The 15,541-nt window shown below is 33.2% G+C and overlaps 1 protein-coding gene across 1 annotated transcript; it reads right to left on the reverse strand.

Moving 5' to 3' along the window:
* Nucleotides 1–3,531: 3,531 nt before the first annotated feature.
* Nucleotides 3,532–14,793, reverse strand: LOC139525182 (uncharacterized). Its single transcript, XM_071320372.1, has 5 exons — nucleotides 14,519–14,793; nucleotides 13,234–13,299; nucleotides 10,516–10,602; nucleotides 6,471–6,608; nucleotides 3,532–3,786 (listed from the first exon to the last, which is right to left on the reverse strand). The coding sequence occupies exons 1-5, from the start codon at nucleotides 14,783–14,785 to the stop codon at nucleotides 3,532–3,534; spliced, it is 813 nt and encodes a 270-aa protein (XP_071176473.1). The 5' UTR covers nucleotides 14,786–14,793.
* Nucleotides 14,794–15,541: the final 748 nt, after the last annotated feature.

The raw sequence follows: 15,541 nt of genomic DNA on the forward strand, positions 1-15,541 counted from the left end.
TACGGTGTAGTTGATTATGAAAAGTCAAACTTCGCCAGGAATCCTCAAAGACAAGCCTTATGACAAAGAGGACAAACTTCAATTCTAAAAGCGTAAATTTATGACTTGGATGAAAGATTGTCAAATTGACACTCATACCACATGTTATATCAATGTGTAGGGTATTATTGATAAGGCTTACAAGCACCAACTCAAACTACCGGTTAACCGGTTAATCGGTCGAACGATTATCCGAGTAACCGGTTAGGCAAAAGTGTACGATTTGACAACACTACTTTCAACAATACATTTTTATGGCCCATTTATGGGCATTCTGTTTTCTAGTCTGTGCATCCGTGCGTTCGCCCGTTCGTTCGTCCGTCTGTCCCGATTCAGGTTAAAGTGTTTGGTCGAGGTAGTTTTTGATGAAGTTGAAGTCCAATCAACAAACTTAGTAAATATAGTGCCAATATGGCATCCGTGAACTATGGACACATTCTTGTTTCAACATGTTTTATTAATTTTAATATATATGCAACTGGTATGACCCCTTAAATAGTAAACATTTCAAAGAAAACAGTAGACAGAATACAGAGAGTCTCTATATATCAAAGGAGTATAATCGTAGTTTACATGTAGATAAACGCTAAAAATAATTGGCCTCTCTAAGGAGGTATAATCGTTGTGATTCTTGCGATCTAAACACCACGGTATGGAGAACGCTCTGATTGGCTTATTTATTTTTCATTTTTGTTATCTAACATAGTATACGATTGGTTGTACTTGTACATGTTTCAAACCGGAAGTCTTATCTATGACGAAAAGTCAGTCTGATGACGAAATCAATATCCGGACTCCTTTCTGTCGTTTTTCTCCAAAAATAACTCAATCTGAATAATCATAAGAATGGATGACAAATGCGACTATGCATGTTACCTATAGAACACAGAGGCATGATGATTTATTTATTGTGGAAGATGGAGAAGCGACACACAAAATGAGTTCTTCTGGTTTAATAGTATAGATTTTGTTTATTGGTGGGTTTTTTTTGTGTGTGTTTTGTATGGTATTTCATTGAGTTCTTTTTTATAGTTGCATTTCTTGTGTCAGAAATATAAAAACTCGACGTTTGTGAAGTCACATTCCAAACAATGACATCATTCAATAAATTTCATCACGCCCGATTGACCATTCTTTAGGACCCCTTATTGAAAAAAAAAAAAACTTCTTAAGAAGCTTGCATAAATTAAAACGGGGTTTATGTAAAATGAAAAAAAAAATGAGTATGAGTGTCATAAAGGGTACATGTATGATAAAGGGTGCGCATCAACGTTGTGCGATATGGGTTAAACAGCAGGATATTTATCAAATATTCAAAACTACTCTATTTACTACTAAATATATGATAAACACGAATGTGTCCTCAGTACACGAATGCCCCACTCGCACTATCATTTTCTATGTTCAGTGGACCGTGAAAATCGGGTAAAATCTCTAATTTGGCATTAAAAGTAGAAAGATCATATCATAAGGAACATGTGCACCAAGTTTGAAGTCAATTGGACTTCAACTTCATCAAAAACTACCTTGACCAAAAACTTTAACCTGAAGCGGGACAGACGGACGGACGGATGAACGGACGAACGGACGAACGGACCAGAAAACATAATGCCCCTCTACTATCGTAGGTGGGGCATAAAAAATGCTTATTAAACACTTATATAGACGTGAGACCCTAAACAAATTGTGTGCAGAATGAGACTGTCTTTTTGCTGTGAGTTTTTTGTTTTGTTTATGCTATGTATATTATTATTGTGATTATAACACCACATGAACAACCTTAACATCATGGATTGAACAAAATACAAGTATTCTCATCATGAATGTACGAACAATTGATACGTACATGTAGGTTAGGTGACATCTTCCGGGCTTCGATGCTTCCGGGTCCTACATGGAAACTAGGAGCATTATTCTTTAAATTTCATCATTATGAAGATCAATGCGCCTTAGGTAATCTATATCTTTCATCTTATAGCAGTGGGCAGTCGAGAGATATCCATTTTTTTGTGTGTGTGGAGATGCATTATTTCTTTAAATGTAATAAGATTTTTAAAATGGTAATGTCATATATTTAATTTATTATTTACTCAACTGTTTGACCAAGTCTGGTTATTAGCACTCTGCCTACTACGGCGATATCATAATCCGTTGCATTGTGTCAATACAAAACGTATGTATATCAACAATGTATAAACCTTATTTCGGAACCTCCAAAATTTTATAAAACCTTAAAATCCGAACTATAGAAATATTCTTCGTTTTTGATAAAATTTACAAAATGCCGTTTTATTTTTCGATTTAATCAAACGCGCTTGAAGCTCAACTTTAATTCGTGTAAATTGTTGATAATACAACGATCAAACTATTTGTTAATTTGTTTCGTTCATCTTGAACATTTTATTTACCATTCATCTTTGCACACATTCACCTTTACGACCCTACTAGATCACGTGTTCTTGCACTCGTAGGAAACAGACAAAAAAAGACAAGAACACAATTTGGTTTCATTTCAATTACAAATACATATATGCTGATATGTACTGTCACCATGATAATACAGACATTGCGCACGATTTTGACGTCTTCATCGGAAATGCCGATATTTGACGTTATCGTCTTTTTCTTTGCCTATATATTACTTCTCAGTCGCTCCGCAATTCTCCCACCGTGGCTTTAAAGATGTACTTATTTAGTGAAATTAATAAAATCTACAATTTAAAATTGATAGTATACAAAAAAAAGTCATGTAAGTCAGAAGAGCATTCATTTGTCAAAGGAACTCAATAAGCTAAAACTATTGATAGGTTATGACGCTCATTTATAAGATATGTAATTCTTTTTAAATGACGAGAAAAGACTAACTCGGACAATATATTTGCATTTGTATTATTTGGGTCGCAAATTAGAAGAAAAGAAATCTAGAAACTCCTTAAAGTTTGGTGACCATTTTATGAAATAAAATTTATATCAGCAACGTCACAATCTCTATGGATAAGTCATCAGCGACGTCTCGACCTGTAAGGAGAAGGCACTAAGCTTTCGTTACTTAAAGTAAAACTGTTCAAGGGGTGGTGAGAAAACCAGGAATTAAACTATTAACAGACTTAACGGATATATATCGTAAAATACCAGCCGCTTATTCACCAAAAATGGTTCACGTTGTGGTTCGTAGCTAATATTTTACGATATAAATGTGAAGAAAAACACGATTATCATGCTTTGATTCAAGCACCACTGAGTGTTATGGCGTAACAAATTATAGGAGTAATCTATCCTTGATGAGTTTATTCAACCACTGCTATCTAAGGAATACAAAATATTCATCTAAATAATCTTGGTTTTATTTATGCTTTTATATAAGTATGCACTGTAATAACAATTTAAAAACAATAACACTCACACACCTACACCTACACACCCACACACCTACATATCCACATATCCACACACAAGTTAACGTTATTTAACGCTATGTACGATATAGAAAATTCAACATTCTTGGATTTGAAGTTTATTTCTGCTTTCCATGATTGCTGTTTGTTGATTAGGGATCATTCCATACTGAACAGCCGGGTGTTGTGGATATCCTGATACAGCTGTCATATTGACCCATATTTGACCCGATCCTGTGATGAAATGGGGTGGCATTTGACCTTGTAGGTATGGATTTGGTCGGTAACCGGAAGTAAGCTGATAACCTGGCATCTGACCTGGTACAACGCTTGCAATGTTAACATTAACTGCCTTACAGATGAAAAAAATAAATATAATCACATCATGAGAATAGAAGGATTTTAATTATAGATATACTAGTATTAAGTTTGGTGTTCAGATGATTATGTTAACTTATTTCATTGAAGTTTTTCTGTAACCTTTTGTAAACAACAAATTTCTCAACGTTTTAGACTTGTTAAACTTGTAATTTGTTTATTCACAATATTTTGTCTTATATTAAAATGTTTGTTGTAGTATAAAAAGGCGTCTTGTTTTTTTCTTTTATTGCATTGTCATTATTGCATGCATGTTAATGCCGGTAAAATATCATCATATACAAATATGGGGTATATTGCAATGAAGCAGCAGTCCTTCAACACTAAATAAAACCATAAAACACATCTTCAAAAAAAAATTTTAACACAAAATTTTACAATCAAATGCGCAGCTGAATCTGCTAACTCTTCGAGAGAACATCAGATCGCCCATTGTGTTGATGGGGTTTGTTTTGTTCATTCATTTGGTTTTCAAAATAACTTAAATAAAGGAGATAAAGATTTTACCCTTGTCAGCAAAATTTTTTTTCACCCCGAGTGTTGGCTGAAAATTTAGACCAGATTACACTTTTTGTCCGATTACAGTTTTGTCTTGTTACTTTGGCTTTCATGACATAAGCGAAATATGCAAAAATGGGTAATAACTGTAATGTAAAATCCGATAAATGATATAAGATAAGTTTGACATTTGTAGCTTTTGTCATATAATAGAGAAAAATACTGAATTTCTATTTTTAGTCTTAAAAGAACAACAAAGGATATGGGGTATCCATCCATGACACAAAACCAGTACATGCACAACAAACGAGAAAGAAAAGGAACAGCGCTTTATGATAATCTATTCTTGGTGATCGTCCTGACCATGTATACAATACTTGTCAATGGCCTCAATCTTGCTAATCATCATTACTCATCGGTGTTTCTATCTACATTGCAGCCCAAACGCAAAAAGGGAGATTAACTCCAATAAGATGTCCATTGAGAATTAAAAGGTCATGTATTGCTGATCCTTATTAATGTTTATAGTTTCTGTCGCTCGAATAATAATTTAATGTTGGTAAAACGCGTCTTCTGATAGGCTGGCAGTGTTTTGTCTTTCCGCCTTTAGAAATAATTTTGTCATGTGACCGTGACGTCATCAACGTTTTTTTCATGATTTACTCCGGCTTAAAATGGAATTTAGAATTAAATTATAAGCAATGACTGTCATATTCGAAATAACCTCAAAAATGTGTTGTACACTTGAATTATTCAGTGTGCACCACATTTTTGAGGTTATTTCTTCATAGACAGAAAATATATTACAGTCATTCCTTTAATATTATAGTGAAAATAATGAAAAAATTGAAATTATTAAGAAACTATTGATCAAAATACCTCAGGCAAAGCTGACTATGCGGTATGGGCTTTGTTCATTGTTGAAGGCCGTACGGTGACCTATAGTTGTTAATGTCTGTGTCATTTTGGTCTCTTGTGGACAGTTGTCTCATTGGCAATCATACCACATCTTCTTTTTTATATCAAGATGGATTTTCTATTCATTTTCCTATTGGTCATAAGCTCAACTTTGTTTAGGCAGTTATACATCCATGGTTTTCAATTTTGTGAGTCTGAGCGTTCCTTATGAAAGTACTTATCAAAAAGTGCTTTGAAACTCAGAATGAAATTCAAAACAGTGTGGCTGTGGCCATTGATTGACACATTAAATTCATCCATTGACTGCGACAATTTACGTGAACGTTTGTCTGTAACGACCACTGTTCACGACGTACCTACGATAGACATTTAAACTGTGGGGTCACCAAAGGTTTCTCAACGCCTTTAATTATAAAATAATTCGAAAAATTAATCAGGAATAACCTTTATGTTTTGATTTATACAATTGATATAAATCAAAACATCGTGTTATTTCTGATTAATTTTTCGAATTACTTTATTAAGGTGTTGAGAACCTTTGGTGACCCCATAGTTCAAGTGTCTTTAAAAAGTACATAGTGAGCAGTGGTCGTTACATACAAACGTTCACCTAAATTGTCCCAGTCAATGGATGAATTTAATGTGTCAATCAATGGCCACAGCCACACTGTTTTGAATTTCATTCTATTTAAGGATTGAATGTTTTTTTGTAACTTCAGTGGGGTGTTAAAGCGTTGACCGAAGTAAATTTTGTATGAAGTATATGAAAACATACTTTTTGATATTTATGAGGTTGACATGTGCTCTTAAGCATGTCCGCTACTCTGTCTCAAAATTACAAGCTTTTAAAAGATTGTTATAAATTGAAAGTATATGAATAAATAAACTTAAAAAGCAGGAAAAAAATGAAGGGTCCGTGTGCTTGTTTTCGAAATATAAGCCTTGGGAACTTGGCGGTAGGTGATTCCCTCTAGATTTTTCATATATTTAAAATTGGCACCTTTTTTCAAACTATAAAAAAATATCAAGGATTTTATAAGAATTATAAAAACGGTCTCTTTATCTATAGTAATCAAATTAGAAAAAGATTAAAGTAGGGGTTTGCGGAAAAAAATTTAATGGTAACTCATGGATAAAATCAGAGGATTCCGAATATCTTGTAAAAATTCACAAACAAGAGGAGCAAATATCCCTAATGGCTCTTCTCCTTTTGATAGTTTTTAAATAATTGTCTTCACTGACCTGTCTTTGTTCGTTCTCCTTCCCGCAACACATGGCGTACGAGCAAGTGGTGATGGTCATCACAAACGTTAAAAAGGCTGCAATCATTATTGCTATTCCTCTAGCCTCTGTATCGTATGCCCAGGGCGTCAAATGCCGCTAGGTAAAAGAAAAAAGTCGTAAATCATTGCTTTATAAACCACCAACTTATTTAAAGATTCCGAAACAAAGATTTTAACTGTAGCTGAAAGTGTGAGCCAAAATTTGTTCCTGTGAAAAAAGTTCCAGTGGAACTAATTTCACAGGAAATATGTTCTGGGAGAACTTTTTTCACAGACAATTTCTATATAATTTGTTCCATCTCTATGAAATAAGTTCCACACTTTACTTGGTGAAATAAGTTCTGGGTTGGTGAAATTTGTTCCTTACCTAGTGAAATAAGTTCCATGTTTGTGAGATTTGTTCCTTACCTGGTGGAATAAGTTCTGGATTTGTGAAATTTGTTCCTCACCTGGTGAAATAAGTTCCTTGTCTGTGAAATATGTTCCACTGGTTAAACAAGTTTTCTTATATACTGAGCACTTGTCATCAGTGAGTTTAAAGTCATTATAAAAAACATGTATTATATTGCATAATGTAATAAATAAAAAGTGTAAACATCCAATTGGATCATGTGGAGTAAAGAAAAAGTTTAATAACATGCTCAAGTAATAATACTAAAAATGGCGCTTATGAGCCAGGAAAGAGTAGAATAAGAAATAATAATAAAAGTCATTCCGAAAAAAAGTATTATAGTTGAAGATGAATATTTGTACTTTTATGAAAAGGACAAAGTGGCTGATCAATTATATTAAAAGACATAAAGAAACAAAATACACGCTCTTTAAAAACTGTGCAATGACCATAGCTAAGTACATGTATGATTAGAACACCAATGACAGATCATCAGGAAACAAGGAGGTTGAATACCACATAAACGATCAAACATAGATACATTATCATGGCTTTTATTTCTTATCTTCATCCTAAAGTCATTCCTTCAATTGCAAATGTACCCCATGCAAGCACAGAACTTATTTTCTGTGAAATAGGTTCGAGCAGAACATTTTCATTGATTTCTATAAAATACCTTTGTTTAAAACTAATATCACAAGAACTTATTTCACTTTTTTTTTTAATTTTAATATTGGAATAAAATTCATGATGCTGTGATTTTTGTTCCGGAACTTATTTCACACTTGTTTAAAAAATTAGTTCCAGAACAAATTTTATAGTGCTGGAACAAATTTTCTGTGACATAAGTTCCGGTGGAACATATTTCCTATGAAATTTGTTCCGGTGGAACAAATGTCACGCCGGAACAAATTTTTTGTTACAAAAGTTACATAATTATGTTACACTAGAACACACCCGTGATATCAGGGTCCGTGACTGAATTAAAGTATATAACTATGCGCAAGCCTTATTTTAGTATTAGTATTGTCATCTGATAAAATCATGTCGATTATAAGATACACAGTTTTTCTCTGCCTTCAAGTCTTTCTGTTTGAACCCGTTGAACTGGAACTTATCAGTTATTGGTAATATTAATTATTTGGAAAACAAAAGGTCCTGGAATGGAGTATTTTTTTAATCAACAGCATTGTCCTATATAAGTTATAAATAAAGTTGAATTCTTTGCTTTGCTGTTTTACGTCATGCCCACTAACAAATTGAAAACTGTACCTATACGCCTTATTTTTAGTGCAGATTTTTAGTATTCGTATTGTTATCTTAGAAAGTCTTACTGATTAAAATACTACAATAGGTAACAATTTGACAATTTAGTAGTGTCAACCCTGTGGTTATGACCCGTGTATATAGCATATTAGTCCTGAATACAACGTTTGGTGGTGCGCCTGTCAGATGCGGAACGTACAGATAAGGTAATAGGTAACAGGTGAATATACTATTGGTATCGGTAGCGGACTCGACCCGGAACTTCTTAATTATTGGCAATATTAATTACGTGGAAAACAAAAGGGCCTGGAGTGGTGTAATTTTTAATCTACACCTTTGTACTATATTAGTTATATATAAATAAAGTTGAATTGTGTGATTCGTCGTTTTTACGTGATGACGGCTGACAAATTGGACCTCGTAATTTTAGTATTATAGATGGTACCCTTTAAAAGAAGTCTGCAACTATTTTAATTCATCAATTTTTATTACGGTTATTATTTTGTTTTCAGATTGACTATTTTCGCCAATTCGTCGAAGTACACAGCCTTGTGCATACGTGTATGTCAAACATTTAGACACCTACAACTTTAATAAAAACTACAAAAACCGACGTCAGCTCGGCTTGAAGGCATCTTGAAATCTTTATGTTGATACATAGCTTTGGTTCGTGTTTCTCAAACTGTTTTTATTCACTGATGCATTATATTGATAGTTTCACAATTGGTTAGTTTGTCAGTTCCTCTTCTATAAGACTTTTAGTGTCCAGTTAGTAGCCGCTGTCTCGGTGTTACAAAGGTCCTAGAGCCTCTGTCTCGGTGTTACACAGGTCCTAGAGCATCTGTCTCGGTGTTGCACAGGTCCTAGAACGGGTGAAATAACTCAGAGAAGATGAAGACAACCTAGAACACTGATCATTACAACATTTCGCAATGGTACTATTAAGTAATATTTCTCTTTTTTTTTCGAAAGGAGCGAGTCATGTTCTGTCTCTGTGTGATACATCTTTTGTACGGGTGGTCCCAGAACGCTGGCAATAACTAAGAGAAGACAATCTAGAACTCGCTGATCATTGAAAACATTTCTTCAGTGGTGCGAGTTTGTATGTAATACATTTTTTTTTCTCGAGTGGTGTAAATGCGAGTTCGATAAAGTGATGCAAGCAGTATTAGTTAGTGAGTTTTTTTTTTGAGGGATGTGAGTAATTCTGCAGACGATCGTCGGCTAGGAGACAAACCGGGTAAAAATAAATGGTCTACAAATTTAATAGTATTGTTTTTTTTTCCTTCTAACGTTAGACCATAACACATTCTATCATTTCTTTGAAGAAAGTTTGAAGAGGTTTAAAATAGAATAATTATCTGTTCTATAATTGATGACGTCCTTGTATTTCTATAAATAAAAATAACCAAGTAAAAGAACTTTTCTTATTACAATTTACAGTTTTAGTTTGTAACCCGAATTTGTTTTTTTCTCTATCGATTTATGAGTTTAGAACTGCGGTATACTACTGTTGCCTTTAATTACCATGGTATATATTCATCGTGTACAAAGTATTCTGAATGTCACAGCAACAACGCCTCGGTTCTTTTTGAGTATTGGGCACCACCAAATGCAACCGCGTTTTACTTGTGATGCTCTACAAGACAATATAAAAAAGAAGATGTGGTATGATTGCCAATGAGACAACTATCCACAAAAGACCAAAATGACACAGACATTACAGTAACAACTATAGGTCACCGTACGGCCTTCAACAATGAGCAAAGCCCATACCTCATAGTAGAATACTTAATGGATCTTGATTCGATAATAACAAATAGTTATGGCGAAATAAGAATACGAACCGAAAACATATACACTAATGGTATATATATAGATATGCAATCTGATCAAAGTTAATGAGAAAGAAATCAATCGGCAATCCTCGGGTGACTCCGCTACTCTCCTTCTATCCCTGAGATGAAGGTACGGAATCGGCCGAGTTGTAACGAATGAGAAAGAAATCAATCGGCAATCCTCGGGTGACTCCGCTACTCTCCTTCTATCCCTGAGATGAAGGTACGGAATCGGCCGAGTTGTAACGAATGAGAAAGAAATCAATCGGCAATCCTCGTGTGACTCCGCTACTCTCCTTCTATCCGTCAGATGAAGGTACGGAATCGGCCGAGTTGTGACGAATGAGAAAGAAATATGACAGAAAAACCAAAATTATAACAAGTTTCATGTAGACTGGTTCCCTGTCCTTTATATATATGGCTCTGACATCCGTATGTGACAAGATAGAGAACCAGCCTAATGTTTCATGGTACATTTATGAGGTTTATTACAAATATTAAATACTTACAATTATCACACTGACTAATCCTAATATGCCGATTGTTGGGACAACCGCTGCAGCCCCAATAACACTACAGACTACAAAGGCAAGTTTCTGAATAAAGAAGAAACACAATGTTTTTAAGTTTATGAATTTTCCCTTGAAATAAAATCTTGTAATTATGTATCATTACACTTAAACAAACTAGAATTATGTGATCTTGTTCGTCACAGATACCTCCGCTTGCAACACAGGCACTTGTCTCAGAAATAGTTTTCCTATATACCATAATATAACACAAGGTACTTAAATTGCATTTTGGAAAAATGAAAGGCGGTGACGAAATTCCGTTATATCCCGCTTTCTTCATCCGTAGCAATTCTACCGTCAATCGTAATAATTTTGCCAACCGCTGAAAATTTGGAAATAAACGTCTCGCAGTAAATGATTAATTATAAAAACTGTAATTTTTTGTCTGAATAGAACTTATATCCCCTAGTTAGTAAAATTGAATAAGATACCTTGAAACAAAACTTCACAAATCATTTAGACTTTCCCATAACATTGACCAATCGGAATCCGACATATATAAGGAGACGTGACGCGTTTATTGTCAATTCATCAGCGGTTGGCAAAATGTTTACGATTGACATACTTTGGTAGGATTGCTTCGGATGATTCCGACAACAAATGTAGTCATGTTATACACCATTGTAAAGATAAATCAATTTAGATGTACGATATAACAATTTTTAGTGTTGTTGACAGCCTAGAAAGCGGCATAATTATAACGGAATTAAGTCACCGCCTGGCATTTTTCTAAAATGCAAGTTAAGTACCTTGTGTTATATTAAGGTATATAGGGAAAAAAAATGTTAGACAAGTGCCTGTGGCTTGCAACACAACTCTTCAATGGTAACCTTAACTCAAAATGAATGATACCTGTATATTTAGTTTGAAAAAATGCAATAAACATTTTTGTAAAACGGAACTTACAACGGGAATTGAAATTAAAAAAAAAACAAATATAGATATAGGAAGATGCGGTATGAGTGCCAAATATGTTTGTTTATGTAACTACTGCATTACTCAACATTTAACGGCAAATGGCTAAACCATCAGAAAATAACTTGAACTGTCTCAGTTGTGCCTTTTTCGTTTTATAGCAGATTATATACAGGAATTTCACGTTCATACATATAAATAACTTCCCCTAACTAAATAATTTGGTTAAATAGTTTGACGACTCTGTTGGTCGCATACATGTATTTATCTCCCTTTGAAATTAATATAAAGATATAACATATACATATAGTTCAGCTACATATCCAGAGATTGAAAAACAATGGTCAGTTCAGGACTATATACACTTTTCGACAAAAGGGATGATTTTGATTTGTCCCATTGTAACATATAAATAGGTGTAATACCACCATTGATTTTTCCCTATTAGTCTTTGTTAAATTGGCACTTTAAAAAAAAATTGTACAGTATTTACCTTTATTTCAACCAAAGAAATACTTTGCATGTGTAAAGTTCAATCCTTTCCAGTGATAAAGTGAAAATTTCACACTACATTTCATTGCATATAAGAAAGTAACCACCGCCGGAAGTAAACAACCCAATTTTTACACTGTTACATGTATTTACTGGTTACCTGCTTTGGTAACTATGTAACCTTAACGTTCCAAAATATTGTATAAGACCATCAAGTAAAAAAAAGAATGATGCTTTCAGACACCCAACATACATATTTACGACTCAGAAAAATTTAAGTGCATTGAAATGCAGGGTTAATTTTCTACAACTGTCAAATTCAAGGGAATATTTTTTTAAGCCTACTTTCGTATGCAACCGGATGTGACGTACCATGATTTGGTGGTATTACACCATAATACACTACTGTATAGCAATATTCTTTCAGTGCTTGCATATGTCTTCCAGATAACGATGTATAATAGAGCTGGAGTCGGATTCACAAAAAAAATGAAGATTAAGATTAACCGTAATAGACTGATTTAATTTGAAAACGAGTACATGGGCCCCACATTTTCAAAATGGCATTATGTTAGATTACGTTAGAAGATTATTTGTACCAATTTTGTTGAAAAGTCAGCAATGATTAATATACCGCAAAAAATGACGTTTTTTTTTCTAAAATCCTGAAACATTGTTTAACAATAATCATTTCCAAAGAGTTGATGAAATAAAATAAAAAAAAATAGATGTGTCTATTAACTGGATAGAAATATGAAAAAAAAACGATATTTTTGTTAAATGTCTAAAATGTCGACCCGTTTATCGCTAAAAGTGGCACATGAAGGTATATTTTTCATTACATATTTGAACTGCTTTCTAGGTGACAAATAGCTTTTATGCAAATTTTCGTAAAATAATCATCATGAGATGGAAGCTGTATCATTTGCCCTAAACCAATTTGATGTTTTGTTTACGAACGTTTTACTGACTTACGTCACCATACTTACATTAACAATTATCTACCGTTTGTTAAGTGTCCACTAACTTTATTAAAAGAGGGAAAATTCTTTACAGCCGATTTCATTAAGTTTGTAGCCATGGTAATATCTTTGGTTAGCTTGCTTGTTAGCTGAACCGTGAGGTCATTATTAGGTCAGGTATCGATACTATCCTGCTTTCGAAGTAGCCCAGTCTAACAAACAGATATAATTTGGTTATCTGCTGGACTCGTCTACTCTTAAAGGAAATCAGCTGTAAAAGCCTTACCAGACTTCTCCATTGAGTTTCATTCTTCTTGGTAATGAACAAAGGTATGACACCAGTGATAACAACCTAAAATTTAATCAACACACAATATCTATAAATGCATTTAAAAAAAACATATGTTACCCCTTCAAAAAACTTCAACAATTTACCTTATCAATTTTCCAATTGATCAAAATAAACAGCGAGCACAGCTCCCAAATTTATACTCCCTTTCCTAGATAAAACGTCAATTCAAGCAAAAAAATCTGCCTATTACCATTTTTATTGACTTTTTTCTGTGAAAGTTTAAGCATCACCACCGAATATAGATATAACCCTTGGTCTAATTTCTGTTCGTTGTGTAAGAAAAATAACATTACTGTAAAATACCAGCGTAAAGCTGGTCATTTATATGTTGGTCGCCGTGTAGATCTATGTACAGTAATGTAGTTTTTCTCAGACAACGAACAGTAAATTAGGTCAAGGGTACATGTATCTTTATTCGGTGGTGATGATACACAGTGTTAATTAGAAATCATCTAAATCAGGTGACGTTATGGTTACAAGATGTGTAAATATGAATACAAACTAAAATTTACAAAAACAAAAACAAATCATTTCTTCCAATTCTTTGTAAGGAGACAGTTGGCTTGGAGATATTAAACAAAATATTTTGCATATTTGTATTGTAGTATGCCGTGATGTTAACGTATATCCCTCATCTCAATTTGTTCCTGTTCTGTAGCAAACAAAAGTTTAGTTATATATTATAAAATGTATAAGTTTTTGTTTCAATGACACAATTCGAATATGTGAGACGGGAGTTGTGATCTTAGGGAACAACCATTTAACTTTAAAGGTGGGGGTTATGTTTTTTTCCTAAAAATATTTATTCTGCTCCACAATTTGATAAAAACAAATATTCTGGTCAAGCAGATGACAAAAACAAATATTCTGATTGCAGATTTCCCCCATACCGTATAATGTTAAATTTTGAGAGAAAAAAAATCCTTTGATTGAAAGCATCGAAAACATAAATAAATTTGTTCCCAAAAAAACATACTCCCCCTTTTGAAGTTAAAGGGTTGTTCCCTTACCTCACATTAAGCTAAATTTTGATTTTAAATCCAAAAAATCGTAAGATACAAATTTAAACTATATTTTGTATAATAGGGCATTTTCATGAACAATTGTTTTTTATTATGTCTATTTCTAAATTGACTAAATATTTGTATAACGTATTTTACTTCATTATTTTTTTTCGCAAGTAAGGAGTTAAATATGCTATACTATCATGTTTTCTTACCCATAGAGATAGTCCTACCCATGCACCGTCCATTCCAATAATTTTTTTAGATCGGTTTTCGCAACCAACATCATAACGGCCTACAGTAAATTCAATGTCATCTTTACAATTCTTTTCGCTCTGATCCAGACTTAAACTAATGATTCCAATGCATGTAATAATTCCACCTAATATCATCTGTATTGCTCCAAATATCTTCAGAGCTTTTAACTGGAAAACGATAGCGTTAAAAGTGTTAGAATCTTCAGTGGGGTCCTCTCTCAACATCTTTTCTATTGATGGTGATCTTTTCTGTATCAAATATTTATATATACAATGTAATTGTTAAAAATGAGTACCTCTTCGTACTTATAAAAAAGAAGATTTGTGCCAATGAGATAACTCTCCACAAGAGACCAACAGTGTATATAAAGTGCGAATCCAGCTAGTTCATTTTCACTGTCATATGCGGGTATGTCTATTGTAGAATATAAGGATCATGGGAAAACTGTATTTGTTTACGTTTTGAAAATACCAAATTAATTGATTTGAAGGAAAGTTTTTACATATTTTCATTGTGATATGTCTTTATTATGTACAAACATAGCATTAAAGTTCAAATAAGTGTTATAAAAGCAACATAATATAGCATATCGATTTTTGAAAGCGATCCATTTTAACTATAGATGCGATGAATTATCACTGTTAGTGCAGTCATTTCTGATGTGGAATTTTCGAAGATGCGAGGAATTTTTATTGTAGAATAATGTGATAAATGCATTTGAAACAAATGAAAAAACTTAGTTGATGACTTTAGAACATATGAATGTATTTTCAAATTGAAATACAAACTCCTCATTCATTCTTTATCAAATATATAGCTTTTCAAACTTGTAACAAAAACGCTTCTCAAAATGTCATATTGTTTTCTTCAAATTACGTTTTTCCTTGATTTAAAAAAAAAAAATTAAAAGATATTTCTGTATTTTTTTGAAGTCAAAGATTGATATTGCGGAGTTTAAGTGCAGTCTGTGTAAAATAGAG

The sequence above is a fragment of the Mytilus edulis genome, chromosome 5, assembly GCF_963676685.1.
Source record: "Mytilus edulis chromosome 5, xbMytEdul2.2, whole genome shotgun sequence".
Taxonomy (NCBI): Eukaryota; Metazoa; Mollusca; class Bivalvia; order Mytilida; family Mytilidae; genus Mytilus; species Mytilus edulis.